The sequence below is a fragment of the Callithrix jacchus genome, chromosome 14, assembly GCF_049354715.1.
Source record: "Callithrix jacchus isolate 240 chromosome 14, calJac240_pri, whole genome shotgun sequence".
In the NCBI taxonomy this organism is placed as follows: Eukaryota; Metazoa; Chordata; class Mammalia; order Primates; family Cebidae; genus Callithrix; species Callithrix jacchus.
Genome location: NC_133515.1, coordinates 19,380,517 through 19,397,672, shown reverse-complemented (window position 1 = coordinate 19,397,672; position 17,156 = coordinate 19,380,517). Strand labels below are relative to the sequence as shown.

The window sequence follows — 17,156 nt, the reverse complement described above, 5'->3', positions numbered from 1 at the left end:
CAGAGCCTTAAAAACTTGTGGGAGAGTATTAAATGATCTAACATACCAGTAATTGGAATACCAGAAGAAAAGTTAGAGAAACAGGAGACAAGGTCAAAGTCAGGGTAGGGAGGAGCAGGGAAGAAAATCTAAGTAATAGTGACTGAAAACTTTCTAATTTTCTAAACTTGAACTCAGAGATACAAGAATTTCAGCAAACTACAAATAGGAAATACCCAAAGGAACCCACATCTGAGGACGCCACAACAAACTGCTTAAAAACAAAGATAATAAAAACTTTAGGCCACACACGGTGGCTCATGCCTGTAACCCCAGCATTTTGGGAGGCCAAGGTGGGCAGATCACTTGAGGTCAGGAGTTTGAGACCAGCCTGGCCAACATGGCAAAACTCCATCCCTACTAAAAATACAAAAATTAGGCCAGGTGTGGTGGCTCGCGCCTGTAATCCCAGCATTTGGGAGGCCAAGGCAGGTGGATCATGAGGTCAGGAGTTCAAGACAAGCCTGGCCAAGATGGTGAAATCCCGTCTCTACTATAAATACAAAAATTAGCCAGGTGTGGTGGGGTGTGTCTGTAATCCCAGCTACTCAGGAGGCCAAGGCACAGAATTGCTTGAACCCGGGAAGCAGAGGGTTGCAGTGGGCCAAGATCAGGCCACTGCACTCCAGTCTAGGTGACAAAGCGACACTCTGTCTCAAAAAAAAAAAAATTAGCTGGGTGTGGTAGCACTTATAATCCCAGCTACTCAGGAGGCTGAGGTGGGATGATCACTTAAACTCAAGAGGTGGACCTTGCAGTGAGCTGAGATTGAGCCACTGCACTCCAGTCTGGGCAATAAAACAACAAAAAGAGAACTTTAGCCACAACCAGGTGTGGGAAAGACACTTTACACACAAGTAAAATAAATAGAACGTGACTATAGATTTCACTTAAGAAACAATGCAAACCGTAAGACAAAACGATGACACCTATAAAATGCCAAAAGAAAAAAAAAAAGACAACCAAGAATTCTACAGCCAGTGAAAACATCCTTCAAAAATGAAGGCAAAATGAAGACATCTTCAGACAAACAAAATCTGAGAAAATCCACTGCCAGTTGGCCTACAGTAAAAGAAATGTTAAAAGTTCTTCAAGAGAAAGGAAAATGTCAACAGATCTACAAAATGGAATGAAGATCATCAGAAAGGTAAATACGTAAGCACAAGGTGAGAGAGTCTTTTTTAACTTCTTGAAAATATAAATGTTTAAAGCAATAACAAAAACAATGTATTACAGGTTACATGCACAAGTAAAATGTATAAAAACACAAAATACAAGAGGGGGACCAGAGGAATAAAATATATATACAACTTTTTTTTTTTTTGAGACTGAGTTCCACTCTTTCACCCAGGCTGGAATGAAGTGGTATGATCTTGGTTCACTGCAACCTCTGCCCCCCAGGTTGAAGGGATACTCCTGCCTCAGTATCCTGAGTAGCTGGGATAACAGGCACCCACCGCCACTCATGGCTAATTTTAATAAATGTCTTAATTTTTATAAATGTTTAGTAGAGACAGGGTTTCACCATGTTGGCTAAGCTCTTCTCAAACTCCTGACCTCAGGAGATCCACCCACCTCAGCTTCTCAAAGTGCTAGGATTACAGGGGTGAGCCACCACGCCAAGCTAAAGTGTTATATTATTGACGGTTGGGTGTGATAAGTTAAAGCCTAGTTCAATTACTATAAAAAAAAATTAAAACCAAAGAGGTATAGCTAATCAGCCAAAAGCAGAAATGAAATGGAGTTATAAAAATTCTCTATTAATCCAAAAGGAAGTAGGAAAGGAGAAAATGAAAGGACAATGGCACATATAGAAAATTAATTATCAGGGCCAGGTGCAGTGGCTCACTGGGAGGACGAGATGGGCAGATCACAAGGTCAGGAAATCAAGACCATCCTGGCTAACACGGTGAAACCCTGTCTCTACTAAAAATACAAAAAATTAGCTGGTGTGGTGACGAGCACCTGTAATCCCAGCTACTTGGGAGGCTGAGGCAGGAGAATCGCTTGATTCTCAGGAGGCAGAGGGTGCAGTGAGCTGAGATTGTGCCATTGCACTCCAGCCTGGTGATAGACCAAGACTCCATCTCAAACAAACAAACAAAACCCAAAAAAAGGAAATTAGTTATCAAGAAAATGTAAATTAAAACTAAAAGATAACACTGAATGAAGAACAACTGGAATGCTGATAAATCTGCTAGTCTGAATGAAAAATGGTACACTTACTTTGGAAAGCAGTTTCTTATGAAATTAAACACATACTACTACACAGCCAAAAAAAAAAAAAACCCACTTGGGAGGTATCAAAAATGATAAAAACATATATCCACACAAGAACTTATGTATCAATGTTCACAGCAGTTTTATTCCCAATGATCAAAAACTGGAACCATTCCAAATATCCAACAAATGGTGAATAGACACACAAATTGTAGTATACTAAACTACTGATACATGTTACAACATGGATGACTAGCTAGGTATCCCAATAGTGATTTATTTACTGGGATTTGAGTTTTTAAAAATAGGCATTATGTGCATTTTTTACATAATCATATATTCTTATATATATATATAAATACCGATATAAATGTCTCGAAGGGTAATGACAGACTATTGAGAGTGGTTACCAGTTAGCAATGGACTTACAGGTTGGGGTGAGAGGGAATTGCTTTTTATTGTATATAGCGGGCAGAATTCTGAGACGACCCCTAACACTGACGCCCCTGGTGCACATGAACTTTCTCCCACTTATTTCAATCAAATGCTAACCTAGGTGTCGCTGAGAAGAGATTTTACAGATGTGATTAAGGTCCAAACCAGTCAACCTTAGAAATGGAAACTATCCTGGGTGGGACTGACACCCCAATGAGGTAAATCCTTTTTTTTTTTTTGAGACAGAGTTTTTGCTCTGTTGCCCAGACTGGAGTGCAATGTGTGGTCTTGACTCACTGCAACCTCCACCTCCTGTGTTTAAGCGATTCTCTTGCCTCAGCCTCTCGAGTAGCTGAGATTACAGGTGCTCACCACCATGCCCAACTAATTTTTGTATTTTTAGTAAAGACAAGGTTTCACCATGTTGGCCAGGCTAGTCTCAAACTCTTGACCTCAGGTGATCCACTCGCCTTGGCCTCCCAAAGACCTAGGATTACAGGTGTGAGCCATCACGCCCAGCCATGAGGTAAATCCATAACAGGGCCTAGGCACTTCCCTGTCTGAAAAGACCTGAAGCATGAAGGGAATTCCACCTGCCAGTTCTCCCTTGCTGGCTTTCAGAACGGAGTGGTCTCTAGGAGCTGACAACCCCCAGCCAGCAGGGAACTGAAGTCTGCCAACAACTGGAAAGAGTATGGAAGGAAAGCCTCCAGATAAGAATCCGCAACTGACTCCTTGAGCATGAAATCCAGAGCAGAGAAGGCAGATGGGCCATGCCTGACCTTTGACCTACAGAATTGTGAGCTAACAAGCAGAAGCTGTTTTCAGCAGCTAAATTTGTGACAAATTGTTATGAAGCAACAGAAAACTAGTATACTATATTCTCTTTTGTGCCGTTTGAATTCTTTTTAGTCATGTAGGCATGTTATCTTCACATTTTTTTTAAAGATCATGAAGAAGCACTAGGCTTCCTCCTCATGCAAGCATTCAAGATGATAAGAATTTCGTAACTTGTTAAAGTTGTTATCTGATAGGCATATGCTTAGTACATAAAAGTTGAACTAAATGGCCTCTAGGATCCCTTATAGTTCTACAATGACAGGGTTTTAATGTAACTGGAAAAAAGCAGCATTTCAAAAATGAGTTTGGTCCCCATGATGTAATATAGAAGAGGGGCCAGGGAAAAAGAAACTAAGCAATAGTCACTGGATGGACTTGTCACTGAAGATTACTAGTGACTCCAATGGTAGTCTCTGGAGGATTAAACACAATTCAAAAAGTCTGAGGAAGATGGAATAGACTGTTAGTATCAGTGAGAGAAAAACATTAAAAGGAGGGTAGTTTGTCAAATTAAAATTTATCAACATCATGGATATAAGGAGAAGAGGAAAAAGAAGAAGACTACAGTTATTGGACCACAGAACTAAAGGAAATTATTTAATCTTACTGAATTACTGGCCAGGCATGGTGGCTCACCCCTGTAATCCCAGTGCTTTGGGAGGCTGAGGCAGGTGGATCACTTGAGGTCAGGAGTTCAAGATCAGCCTGTCCAACATGAGCAAGACCCAGTCTTTGATAACAATACAAAAATTAGCCGAGTGTGGTGGCACATGCCTATGATCATAGCTATTCAGGAGGCTGAGGCACGAGAATTGCTTGAACTGGGAGGTAGAGGTTGGATGAGCAGAGACTGTGCCACTGCACTCCAGCCTAGGCAACAGAGCGAGACTCTTGTCTCAAAAACAAACAACAACTTATTAAATTACCCATGCTTGTATTTGTAATTTCCTTTCTAATTAAAGTTTAAAACTCATCTCTTTCACCAAATTACATTTACTTCCTCTTTTTAAACACAAATTTCAGTATGAATTACCAAAGCCGTCCCTGCAGGCCCTTATAAGCATCAGGTCTAATTTTGCATCAGGGAGGCTTCTGGCAGGCCCATCCAAGGGCTCCCTAAACTCTGCCATTCACAGGAGTTCTATGCACCCACCACATTCTGCAGTGTGCTCAAACAACCAATCACGGCCAGGTATGGTGGTTCCACCTGTAATCCTAGCACTTTGGGAGGCCGAAGCAGGCAGATCACTTGAGGCCAGGAGTTCCAGATCAGCCTAGACGACATGGAGAAACCCTGCCTCTACTAAAAATACAAAAATTAGGTGTGGTGGCACACGCCTGTAATCCCAGCTACTTGGGAGGCTGAGGCATGAGAATTGCTTGAACCTGGGAGGCAGAGGTTGCAGTGAGCTAAGATCACACCATTACATTCCAGCCAGGCCAACAGAGTAACACTGTCTAAAAAAACAAAAACAAACAAATAACGAATGAAAAAAGAAACAGCCAGTCAGCCAGTCATGATGACTCATGCCTGTAAACCTAGCACTTTGGAAGGCTGAGGTGGGCGGATCACTGGAGGTCAGGAGATTAAAACTAGCCTGGCCAACATGGTGAAACCCCATCTCTACAAAAAAATTCAAAGGAAAAAACAAAACAATTAGCTGGGCATGATGGCAGGTACCTGTAATCCCAGCTATTCAGGAGGCAGGAGAATTGCTTAAACCTGGGAGGCAGAGGTTGCAGTGAGCCAAGATCACACTACTGTGCTCTGGCCTGGGCAACAGAGCAAGACTCTGTTTCAAAAAAAAACAGAAAAGAAACAAAAATATTTCCTTAATGTCAGATTATGGATACTCAATTATTCAATCCATCATCGACTTTTCACTTGAAGCAACAGAAAAATTAATTCATGTTCACAGTAATTACAAACAGAAGTCTTTATCACAAGAGTCTATGAACACTCCAAGCAGTTATTTAAAAATCATAGAAGCATTTAGAGTACAATTTAGAGTATCTATTTAAAGACATACTCACTCTCTGTTCATCATCAGATTCTTGTGAAGACATACAAGTTGTTTTCGTTGCCATGTGAGACTGAAAGAGCTGAAAAAGGAATACAAAGGCTTAAAAGGAAACAAACATTACCCGCAAAACCCATTATCTAAATAATATATTTACATGAATAAAGTGTTATAATATTTACATGAATAAAGTGCTACACTATTGAATTGCATTTGAAATTGTGGCTTTCTTAATGGATAGGTATCTACATAAGTAAATAACATATAATATTCAACATACGCAGTAATATACTTACACAAAAAAAAATTGTAAGAAATTAGTAAACTCCCATTTACAAGTAGGGAGACAAAGAACTTTATTTTTACTTAAGTTGCTTTACAGGATTAAAAAGGGAAAATAAGCTATTTCATTTTTAAAGACACTCTAAGAGCCAAGAAGTCCCTCAAAATTAGGTATGTTCCACTGCAGCATGGCAGGGGAAATATAAATGTCAAGAATGTTACAATTGCAGAGTGGTGGGGAAAGCAGGGATTTTATAATTTGAACAACTACGTTAGTCACCAATTATAATAAAAATAATCATTTATAGAACTCATATTACATGTCCATATCACTATGCTAGCTCATTAAGTTCATTTTCTCATATAATCCTCACAATCCATCTGAGCTATACATATTATCATTCTCATAGCCTAGATGAAAGAATTCGGATTCTCAAAGGTTGAGTAATTTACCCAAAATCATACAAGACAATAGGATTTAGACACAGGTCTGATTAGACTGCCAAGCTGGTGTTCCTTCTACTGCCTCAAATTATAAACCAAATGGATATTCACTGTTCACAACAGTATAGAATGAGGAAAGAGAGGTACAAGAGAAACTGTATTAATTTCAAGGCACTGCTATCCTACTTCTGAATATAGCACAAGATACTGGGAAATGTGACATTTTTTAAAAAGTAATATTACTATGAATGTAGTAAGAAAAATTGCAAATGGTGTCAATGAGAATACACTCTTGATTCCCTAGTAGCTCAGCTCTCTTTCTGAGAGGCATCAGACCCTTAGGCATCCTTCCAGAGAAAGACTATGCATGTCTAAGCAGGCATCCTTTGTTTATATAAATGGTAGCTGTCTGCTGCTCTGTGCTGTTTTTCTTTTTCCCTGAATCTCTCCTGGAGACTGTTTCCAAGTACTACTTAGAGCTACCTCATTCTTTCTACAGCATAGTGTTCTCCTCTGTATACCATAGTGTGGTATATATGAATGCTCTTCTTTGAGACTGTCCTATTGTCTGTAATTACAATGAACCATGCTGCAACAAATGGCACTGCAATAGAAGAGAAAACTTGGGTGCTCCCACCACCTTGCCCTGATTGTGTGAGTGCGCGCGCGCACACACACACACACACACACACACACACACACACAGTGAATGAATCCCACATAGATAAAACAGGGTACATTGTGACTGCATTTTACATATGCTAACAACAATCTTCTGCTGGTACACTTTGATAAAATAGGCTGACCTTGTGACTGAACACTCCACATAATAGTGTTTTCTTTTTTCTTTTTCTTTTTCTTTTTTTGAGACAGAATCTCGCTGTCACCCAGGCTGGAGTGCAGTGGTGCAATCTCAGCCACTGCAACCTCTGCCTCTTGGGTTCAAGCAATCCTTCTTCCTCAGCCTCCCAAGCAGCTGGGATTACAGGCATACACCACCATGCCTGGCTTATTTTTGTAGTTTTAGTGAGATGGGGTTTTGCCATGTTAGCCAGGCTGGTCTCAAACTTCTGACCTCAAGTGATCCTCCCACCTCAGCCTCCCAAAGTATTGGGATTACAGGCGTGAGCCACCGTGCTCAGCCAACAGTGTTTTCAAATCGTAAATTCTGCCAACACAAAATGATGTTTGTCAGTTGGAAAATACTCCTATTTAAAAGCACACAGAAGCTCAGTGAGGGATATCAAGGTCCTGGCTGTATTTTCACAATCTGAAAAGCGAGAAGTATGAATGATATAAAGCACATCAGAGACTAGCCTGATTTTAATTCCTGGCCTCAGGTTTTAGCTTTCAACTACACATATACTTCACTTACACCCTGCCATTCTGAAAACCCCCGTCTCAGCCACCATGTGGTGCATAAGCAGTATCAGGTCCCTCTACTCTGCAGGATAGAAACAAAGTGAAAGCCCCTGGAAACAAACAGTTATGGTTAATAGAAATCTGGAGAAAGAGACCACTGAAGGCAAGAGTCAAAGAAGAAAATAACTTTGAGCCAGGTGCTGTGGCTCACGTCTGTAATCCCAGCACTTTGGGAGACTGAGGCAGGTGGATCATGAGGTCAGGAGTTCAGGACCAGCATGGCTAATATGGTGAACCCATCTCTTCTAAAAACACAAAAATTAGCCTGTCAAGGTGACGGACACCTGTAATCCCAGCTACGCTGGAGGCTGAGGCAGAAGAATTGCTTGAACCCGGGAGGTGAAGGTTGCAATGAGCTGAGATCACACCACTGAACTCCTGCCTGGGAGACAGAGCAAGACTCCATCTCAAAAATAAAAAAAAAACAGAAAGAAAATGACTTTGAACTGAGTCAGGAAAGAGGTATAGATCTAGATGAGACATTCAAGGTAGAAAAAAAAATCCCTAAGCACCAGAAGACAGAATTTCACACTTGGAGAAGTAAACAGTAAGTTTAAGAATTTGATGGAAGCCAGGCACAGTGGCTCAGGCCTGTAATCCCAACACTTTGGAAGGTTGAGGCAGGCAGATCACGAGGTTAGGAGTTTAAGACCGGCCTGGCCAATATGGTGAAACTCCTTCTCTACTAAAAATACAAAAATTAGCCAGGTGTGGTAGCATGTGCATATACTCCCAGCTATTCAGGAGACTAAGGCAAAAGAATCGCTTGAACCTGGGAGCCACAGATAACAGTGAGCTGAGATCTCGTCACTACATTCCAGCTTGGGTGACAGAGTAAGACTCTGTCTTAAAAAAAAAAAAAAATTGATGGAAAAAAGCATTCACTGATCTCAGCTACAAAGTTATAAATTTTGTTAAAAGGAACAGATTAGGGATAATACCTTAGTGACAGACTGAGTAAACCAGAAATGTCCATTTAGAGTCTGACTTTCTGGTAAAGGTTAAGAAGTGTCACAGAAAATGTCTGGCTAGGGGCCCTCTTCAGAGCCCTGCATTATATACACTGAGTAGGAAGGTAGAACATTCCATACTTGTCATTAATTCTGGACCTAATATACTACCTGATCGCCTCTGAGCATCTGTGTCTACTACAAGTAATGCACCACACATATAATTCACTGAGGCTGTATTATTTTGACTTGCCAAGTATAAAACTTTAAGGAAAATTAAACTTTTATTTTTATTTTATTTTAGAGATAAGGTCTCCTATTGCTTAAGCTGGAGTGTGGTGGCGCAATTACAGCTCACTACAGCCTCCACCTCCTGGGCTCCGGCGATCCTCCCACCTCAGTCTCCCAAATAGCTGGGACTACAAGGCATGCATCACCACACCTGGCTGAAAATCAAACTTAAAAAATGACTGGTAAGAAAGTAGTTTTTAGTTTTTAATATAATGATGGCAATGATGAGTTTTGGTGAAATGCTGCTTAGTGTTGATAAGTAAAATTTGCTTAGAAAAATATTAGAGGCTTTATACTCATTTGCCATTAAACCTCAATAAAATATAGGTTAAATTTGTCATTAATATAAGTTCATATCAAATATCTGCTTTTGTTTATTCACTTACTGTGTTTCTGTACATCTGACAAAAAGCCTACTCAAAATATCAGCAGATAAATATTTTGATCAGGAAGTTTAAATGAATCACATAAAAGTAATATAAATCATTGTTTCAAATATTTTCCATTAGTACTACTTGGCCAGTTAAATTTCCAAAACAAGTTTAACACTGGAAAAGGTTTTTATTTTTTTCAATTTAATTATTTATTTATTTTTGAAACAGGTTCTGGCTGTGTCAGCCAAGCTGGAATGCAGTGCCACAAGCTCGGCTCACTGCCAAGATCCTCCACCTCTCAGACTCAAGCTATCCTCCTGCCTCAGCCTCCTGAGTAGCTGGGACCACAGGCGCATGCGAGCAGGCCTTACTTTACTTACTTACTTACTTACTTTTACTTATTTATTTATTGAGACACAGTTTCGCTCTTGTTGCCCAGGCTGGAGTGCAATGGCACAATCTTGGCTCATCACAACCTCCACCTCCTGGGTTCAAGCAGTTCTCCTGCCTTAGCCTTCCAAGGAGCTGAGATTATAGGCATGTGCCACCACGCCCAGCTAATTTTCTATTTTTAGTAGAAATGGGGTTTCTCCACGTTGGTCAGGCTGGTCTCAAACTCCCGACCTCGGGTGATCTGTGTGCCTTGGCCTCCCAAAGTGCTGGGATTACAGGCATGAGCTACCATGCCCAGCCATGCCTGACTAATTTTTTTGGAGAGATGGGGTCTTACTCTGCTGCCCAGGCTGGTCTCACACTCCTGAGGTCAAGCAGCTCATCTGCCTCAGCCTCCCAAAGTGCTGGGATTATAGGCGTTAAGCCAACGTGCCCAGCTAGAAACGAGTTTTAATAAACTAGCAGGGAAAATAATAGGACAAGAGTTGGCTGAATCCCTCTAATGGCAAACAGAGCTCAGTATAAGGCTAAGAAACACTAAATTAGAAAAAAATTAAAAATCTGCAAGTAGAATTCTGGCCTGCTCTATCATTGACCACTTACTTAGTATGTGTAAACCACTCAGCTGGGCTTGATGGTCTCAACAGCAATAAGATATGGCCCTTGATCTTGTGACTGTGTCTCAGAGAAACATATAGGCACAGCAAGCAACCACAACCTCATTTCAACGCACAAGGAGGTAAGGAGACTAACCATCTCAACCCACCTTTGACTACATAGTCAATTTGCTTTTTCTATAGCTTCTATTTTAAAGATATATATACATACATCAGGCACACACAAATCATATATAAATTTACACACCTACTTTCCTAAAGGAAAAAATCCTATACAGTAATTTAACTCCTACCAAAGTCTAACATATACTTTTTAAAAAGTTGTATTATCTATGAGTCCTAGAAAGAAGTGCCAAATGTGGCATAGCTGGAGGAAGGTCAGGTACTCCACCTTCTTTAAAACCTCAGTTTGGGCCAGGCAAGGTGGCTCATGCCTATAATCCCAGCACTTTGGGAGACTAAGGAGGGCGGATCACTTGAGGTCAGGAGTTTGAGACCAGCCTGGCCAACATGATGAAACCCCATTCTCTACTAAAAATACAAAATTAGCCAGGTGTGGTGGCACACACCTGTAGTCGTCCCAGCCACTCAGGAGGCTGAGGCAGGAGAATTGCTTTAACCTGGGAGGCAGAGGTTGCAGTGAGTCGAGATCGTGCCACTACACTGTACCAGCCTGGGTGACAGAGCAAGACTCCAGCTCGAATATACACATATACATATACATATACATATACATATACATATACATATACATACACATACACATATACATACATATATATATCTCAGTTTGTGGGGTACAGGCAATGTGACAGACACACAATTCATCCTGGGGCCCTTGGGAGACATGGCCTTTTCCTATCCACCATAACAGATAAACTTCTGATGGTTCTTTCCCAACAGAACCCTAAATAACAACTTTCCTTACCCTACTGGGAAACATTTCTGAAAATGCCTTACGGCCTCCCCTTGGGCAGAACAATGAACCTCAGGCAACAAGGTTTATAATTGCTTCACTTTAACTTCACTTCTCCAAAATCTTTATTTTTACAAAGTTAGTCCAAAATATAGAACCAAACTGTCCCTTGGGCTTCTATGAGGTGTTTCCTGGCATTCTTTAGGACAATAACAGCTAGAGCGAGAGCGAGAGCGGTGGCAGGGAGAGGGAGAGGGAGAGGGAGAGGGAGAGGGAGAGGGAGAAGGGGAGAGGGGGAGAGGGGGAGAGGGGGGGAGAGGGGGAGAGAGAGGGAGAGAGAGAGAGAGAGAGAGAGAGAGAGAGAGAGAGAGAACAAAAAGCAGAAAGTGGCCTAAATAATTATCATCTGGAGGCCAGGCATAGTTGCTCATGCCTGTAATCTTAGCACTTTGGGAGGCTGCCCACAGGAGGATCGACTGAGGTCAGGAGTTCAAGACCAGCCTGGCCAACATGGTGAAACCCCGTCTCTATTAAAAATACAAAAATTAGCCAGGCATGGAGGTGCATGACTGTAATCCCAGTTACTCGAGAGGCTGAGGCAGGAGAACTGCTTGAACCTGGGAGGCAGACTGCAGTGAGCTGAGATCACACCACTGCACTCCAACCTGGGCAACAGAGCTAGACTCAGTCTCAAAAAATAAAAAATAAATATTATCTGGGCCTATTTTATGAGTTTCAGGAGGGCAGGGGTATTTGGCTAGAAACAAATACTTTGAAAGATTCCACAGACTGATTATTTTAAATCTTTTTATAAAATCTTCAGGTTAAGGGAAAATTCATGTTAAAATAAAGCTACAGGTTAACAGTGATCTAAAATTTTCCTAAAACAAGTAGTTACATTAGTTATTCAAGTTAATGCAGACCATACTGCTAGAAGTGGATGCTAATCACAACCAAGAAAAAAAAAAAACTCAGGTGGAGGCTGGGTGTGGTAGCTCTTGCCTGTAATCCCAGCACTCTGAGAGGCCAAGGCCAGTGGATCACTTGAGGTCAGGAGTTCAAGACCAGCCTGACCAACATGATGAAACCCTCTACTAAAAATACAAAAATTAGCCAGACATGGTGGTGTGTGCCTGTAATCACAGCTACTCAGGAGGCTGAGGCAGGAGAATTGCTTGAACCTGGGAGGCAGAGGCTGCAGTGAGCCGAGATCACACCATTGCACTCTACTCTGGGCAACAAGAACAAAACTCCATCTCAAAAACTAAACAAAACAAAACAAAAAAAGAGACTAAACAAGATAAGACAGCGGCAAGTTGGCCTCCAGTGCACATGGCCTGTTTGCATCTCCCTGGGAGGCTGTTAGGACAGCAAGGCTTAGGGTTGTCCAATCCCATCAAAATAGTGTCTCCATTATACCGTCAAACTCCAACAAACACAAAAGTTAGAAGATAACTGCAAATTCTACTATTTAATCTCAAAAGATCATCAAGATGGGGAAATTCTTGATAGTAGTTCATATAAAACAGAGTTAACAAGCTTAACAAAAGCTTGCACTATAACAAAGACAGTTTAAATTGCAAATGCAATCTTATTTTAAAATTACTCCTAATTAGAAATTATAGAAAAAATATCATTTCTAATTTCTGCTGTTTTAGTAATACTGCAATGAACACTCCCATTTGAACTGTTTTACTAACACTACAATAAACTTTCTCTCATGGCGCCCAAAGAGGTACACCATTCCGATTCTCCCTTCAAGCAATACCTAGTCCTGTGCCTTCAAAGAATGCAGTTCACTGATGGTCTCCACCTGCAGAGCCTTCGGAATCTGCTGCAATATAGACCCAAGACCACTTTCTCCCTAGGCAGCTGGTAGGTGAAGACTGGGCACAGTAGGGATGTCAGGGCTGCCTGGCCCAGACTTTGTCAGATTCACATTGTTGTGCAGCTCTCACTGCCCAACTGGGCTTCCTCCCTTCTTTCCTTGAACAGCTCTCAAGATCTGGATCAGGGCCTGAAAGCTTTCTCCCCACCACCCACACTTCCTGCTTTCTCCCCCTTCAACTTTCACAGGCAACAGTCCCCCTGTCCCTCATCTCCAACAAATCTCCTATACTGCTAGCTCCTCCTGTGTGTCTGCTTCCAGGAGGATTCCAACCAACTCACCTGTATAACCATTAATTATTCTGTGCATCTGACAATATCTTAAATTCCTAGAATATAATTCCTGTTCCAAGCATATTGCCAAACTGCCCCTCAAAAAAAGACTGGGCCTACTTATATTTCTAATATTAGCAATGAGTTGAAAAAATACCACAAACTGTTTGTCTTCTGTTCTCACACAACAGAGAATAATTTTGTGACCAAACGTGGGAAGTTTTCCCCACTCAGCAAACAAGCAATCAGTTTTGCAGTGGATACCAGCTGTGTGACCTTTAATTTAATTCTGACACTATCTACTTGGCAATAGAGTCCTATCCCACAGACTGAGGGCAAGTCCCCAAGACTCTGCCCCATCCCAACCCCACTTCTGCTCAACACAAGCCCCAGGTCATTTTCCAATGCTTCTGACAAATGGCTAGAAACCAGGGTTCTCAGGTTCAATTAATTTGCTCATTTGCTCCATTTACCAGTTTATTACAAAGGATATTTTAAAGGATACAAATAAATAGCCAGATAAAGAGATACACAGGACAAGATCTGGAAGGGTCCCAAACCCAGAGGCTTCTGTCTCCCAACACATGAATGTGCGCAAGCCTCCACATGTTTGGCTAACTGCAAGCTCTCTGAACCCAGTCCTTCGCTCTCAAGGAGCCTCCATTACACAGGCATAATTGATTAATCATTGGCCACTGGTGATCAATTAACTTTCAGCCCCCCTCTTCCCTCCCTGGAGACTGGGAGATGGAGCCCAACCCTTTAAACTTGCCTTGTTATTTCTGGTGACCAGCCGCATCCTGAAGCTACCTAGGGGCTGCCAGCCACCATAGTCACCTTGTTAGCATACAAAAGACATCACTTTGGAAGTTTTAAGGATTTCAGAAGTGGTATGACCAAATACTCATTTCACAATTATCACAAGTGTATAAAAGGGTCCATTTCATTATATATTCATCAGTACAGGGTATTAACAATTTTTAAATTTTTGTCAATTTGGCAGGCAAAACTGACACCTTAATTTGACTTCTGGTATTTTTCAGCTTACTGGCCATTTCTAGTATATTTCCATAAATCACCAATTCAAGTTTTCCCACTTGCCTATCAGGGTATTTATTAGTAAGAGCTGCTGGGTATAACTCTTTGCTTTTCATGCATATCATAGATATCTTTTCCTAATTTACTACTGATCTTTTCAGTTTTCATAAAGTCCAATCTATAAATCTTTTCCTTTATGACTTCTTCCTTAAATATAAAGCTCAAAGTATCTTTCTACACTCTGAAGGTAAAAAAAGTAAATTTTCTTTTGTGGTTTCATGTCGTACAGATTAAGTTTTCTAATGTTCTAGGAGTTACTTTCTGGTACTGTACAAGTCAAGGGACTAAGACTTTTCCCAATATTGTTAGCCTATTGCAGCATAAGAGGATCAAGGAACGGCAAAGTATATTTATGCTGTCATATGGAAATGAACTTCCCAAGGGAAAAACCTGTACCTCATGAATAGACTAGAGAGGCAGATTTTGACACAAGGAAGGGAAATGACTGAAGGGCTACAGCTGCCTAACAGAGAAATGAGCTGCCTAGGAAGCACTGAGCTCAGGCCCTGGAAGGGTTCCAACAGCGGCACAGTAACCACCATCAATGCTACAAAGCTGGTTTCTGTACTAAGTGGGTAGCAAAGGTAACTAACACTCTTCTAAGGTCCCTTTCAACTCAGATTTTATGACTATACTTGGAACAAGCAATGAGAAAAGTATGTGATGTGAAGAATGCAAACAACTTACAGAAACTGCATGAACAGAAAGGGAAATTAAGGAAAGACACAATAAAATTGCATCTTACTGATATGAAAAGACCCCGCAGAACTAAATCTCCAGGCTTATTTAAATAAAAAGTAGACTGGGTACAGTGGCTCATGCCTGTAATCCCAGCACTTTGGGAAGCAGAGGCAGGTGGATCACCTGAGGTCAGGAGTTTGAGACCAGCCTGACCAACACGGTGAAATCCATCTCTACTAAAAGTACAAAATTAGCCAGGTGTAGTGGTGCATGCCTATAATCCCAGCTACTTGGAAGGCAGGAGAATTGCTTGAACTCAGGAGGCAGAGGTTGCAGTGAGCCAAAATCGCACCATGCACTCCAGCCTGGCAACAAAAGCAAAACTCTGTCTCCAAAAAAAAAAAAAAAAGTATTACTAGATGGCTTGAATTCCTCAGAAAGGGAGCATGTTCCATGCAAGCTAGGTGACACAAAAGCCAATGAAATTTGAGAAGTCATTTATTTAACCCAGGAAAAGCAAATGAGAGAGGACCTGAAAAGGGGAAGGCAGACTGGGCGTGGTGGCTCCTGCTTGTAATCCCAGCACTTCGGGAGGCAGAGGTGGGCGGATCATTTGAGGTCAGGAGTTTGAGACCAGCCTGGTCAACATACTGAAATCCCATCTCTACTAAAAATTACAAAAAAAAATTAGCTAGGTGTGGTGGTGGGCACCTATAATCTCAACTACTCAGGTGTCTATGGCAGAAGAATCGCTTGAACCCTGGAGGTTGCAGTGAGCTAAGGTGGTGACACTGCAGTCCAGCCTGGGCAACAAGCAAAACTCCATCTCAGGAAAAAAAAAAGAAATGAGGAAGGCACAGAAATAAATACCCATTAAAAGGACTTAAATCTTGGACAACATAGGGAGCCCTGTCTCAAAAAAAAAAAAAAAATTTATCCAGGCATAGTAGTGCATACCTGTGGTCCCAAACACTTGGGAGCCTGGGAGGTTAAGGCTGCAGCAAGCTGTGACTGTGCCACTGTACTCCAGCCTGGGCAACAGAGCAAGGCCCTGACTCAAAAACAAAAACAAAAAAAGCATTGAAAGGGCTTAAAGTTGACGAGGAACATCTGGGGAAAAAAGAATATTTAGGAATCAGTGTGAAGTTTACCAATGCTTATTGTTTTTCAATTACTCCACAAATGTACACAATATTATTTTAAAAGCCTTACATTTTAAGGACAGAATAACAGACCTAGACATTGTGGATCAAAGCTCTATAAATCAATAACCTTGCAATTTAAATTTTAGTACAATTGGGAGACATCCATACAACTAAAAATATGGAAGAGACACTCAGGGCATAATGAAATCTGCATAGTCAGAGAAGGCATTGGCAAGAAAAGGCTTTAGCAGAGACTTGATGGAGAAACAGGAAATTTCCTAGCAAATAAAGACAAGACAGGCTTGGCCCAGTGACTCATGCCTGTAATCCCGAAGTACTGACTTTGGGAGGCTGAGGCAGGTGGATCACCTGAGGTTGGGAGTTTAAGACCAGCCTCACCAATATGGTGAAACCTCAGTCTTCACTAAAAACTAAAAATACCAAAAAAAAAATTAGCTGGGTGTGGTGGCATGTGCCTATAATCCCAGCACCTCGGGAGGTTGAGACAGAATTGCTTGAACCTGGGAGATGAAAGTTGCAGTGAGCCGAGATCACCCCCCTGTACTCCAGCCTGGGCAACAGAGCAGGACTCCATCTCAAAACAGTAGAGGAATCAGCATGTGCCAAGGGTGCAAATATAACTGGTATGGTTGAAAAACCACAGTGAGCTCACTCATCACTGAAGCCCAAGGAGGCTTACATGTAAATATGCAAGGACAGCAAAAAAGGTGAGGCTGTAAGAGGCCAGGGAGGCCAGTAGTCCCTTATGACTTAGTGACTTCATGATTCTCTCTAAGTCCAAGTGACTCAAACTAAGGTCCCTGGGAA

At 41.5% G+C, this 17,156-nt stretch overlaps 1 protein-coding gene across 20 annotated transcripts in view; it reads right to left on the bottom strand.

Moving 5' to 3' along the window:
* Nucleotides 1-17,156, bottom strand: part of SEPTIN10 (septin 10) — a 79,704-nt gene that overhangs the window by 44,328 nt on the left and 18,220 nt on the right. For all 20 annotated transcript variants that reach the window (XR_013526379.1, XR_013526377.1, XR_013526378.1 and 17 more), the window contains one exon: nt 5,569-5,637. Coding sequence is in view for 17 of the 20 variants with exons in the window: in XM_078348879.1 (XP_078205005.1) it covers nt 5,569-5,637 (69 nt within the window). In the remaining 3 variants the exon portion in view is untranslated. Of the gene's footprint in view, nt 1-5,568; nt 5,638-17,156 lie in introns of those variants that run through there.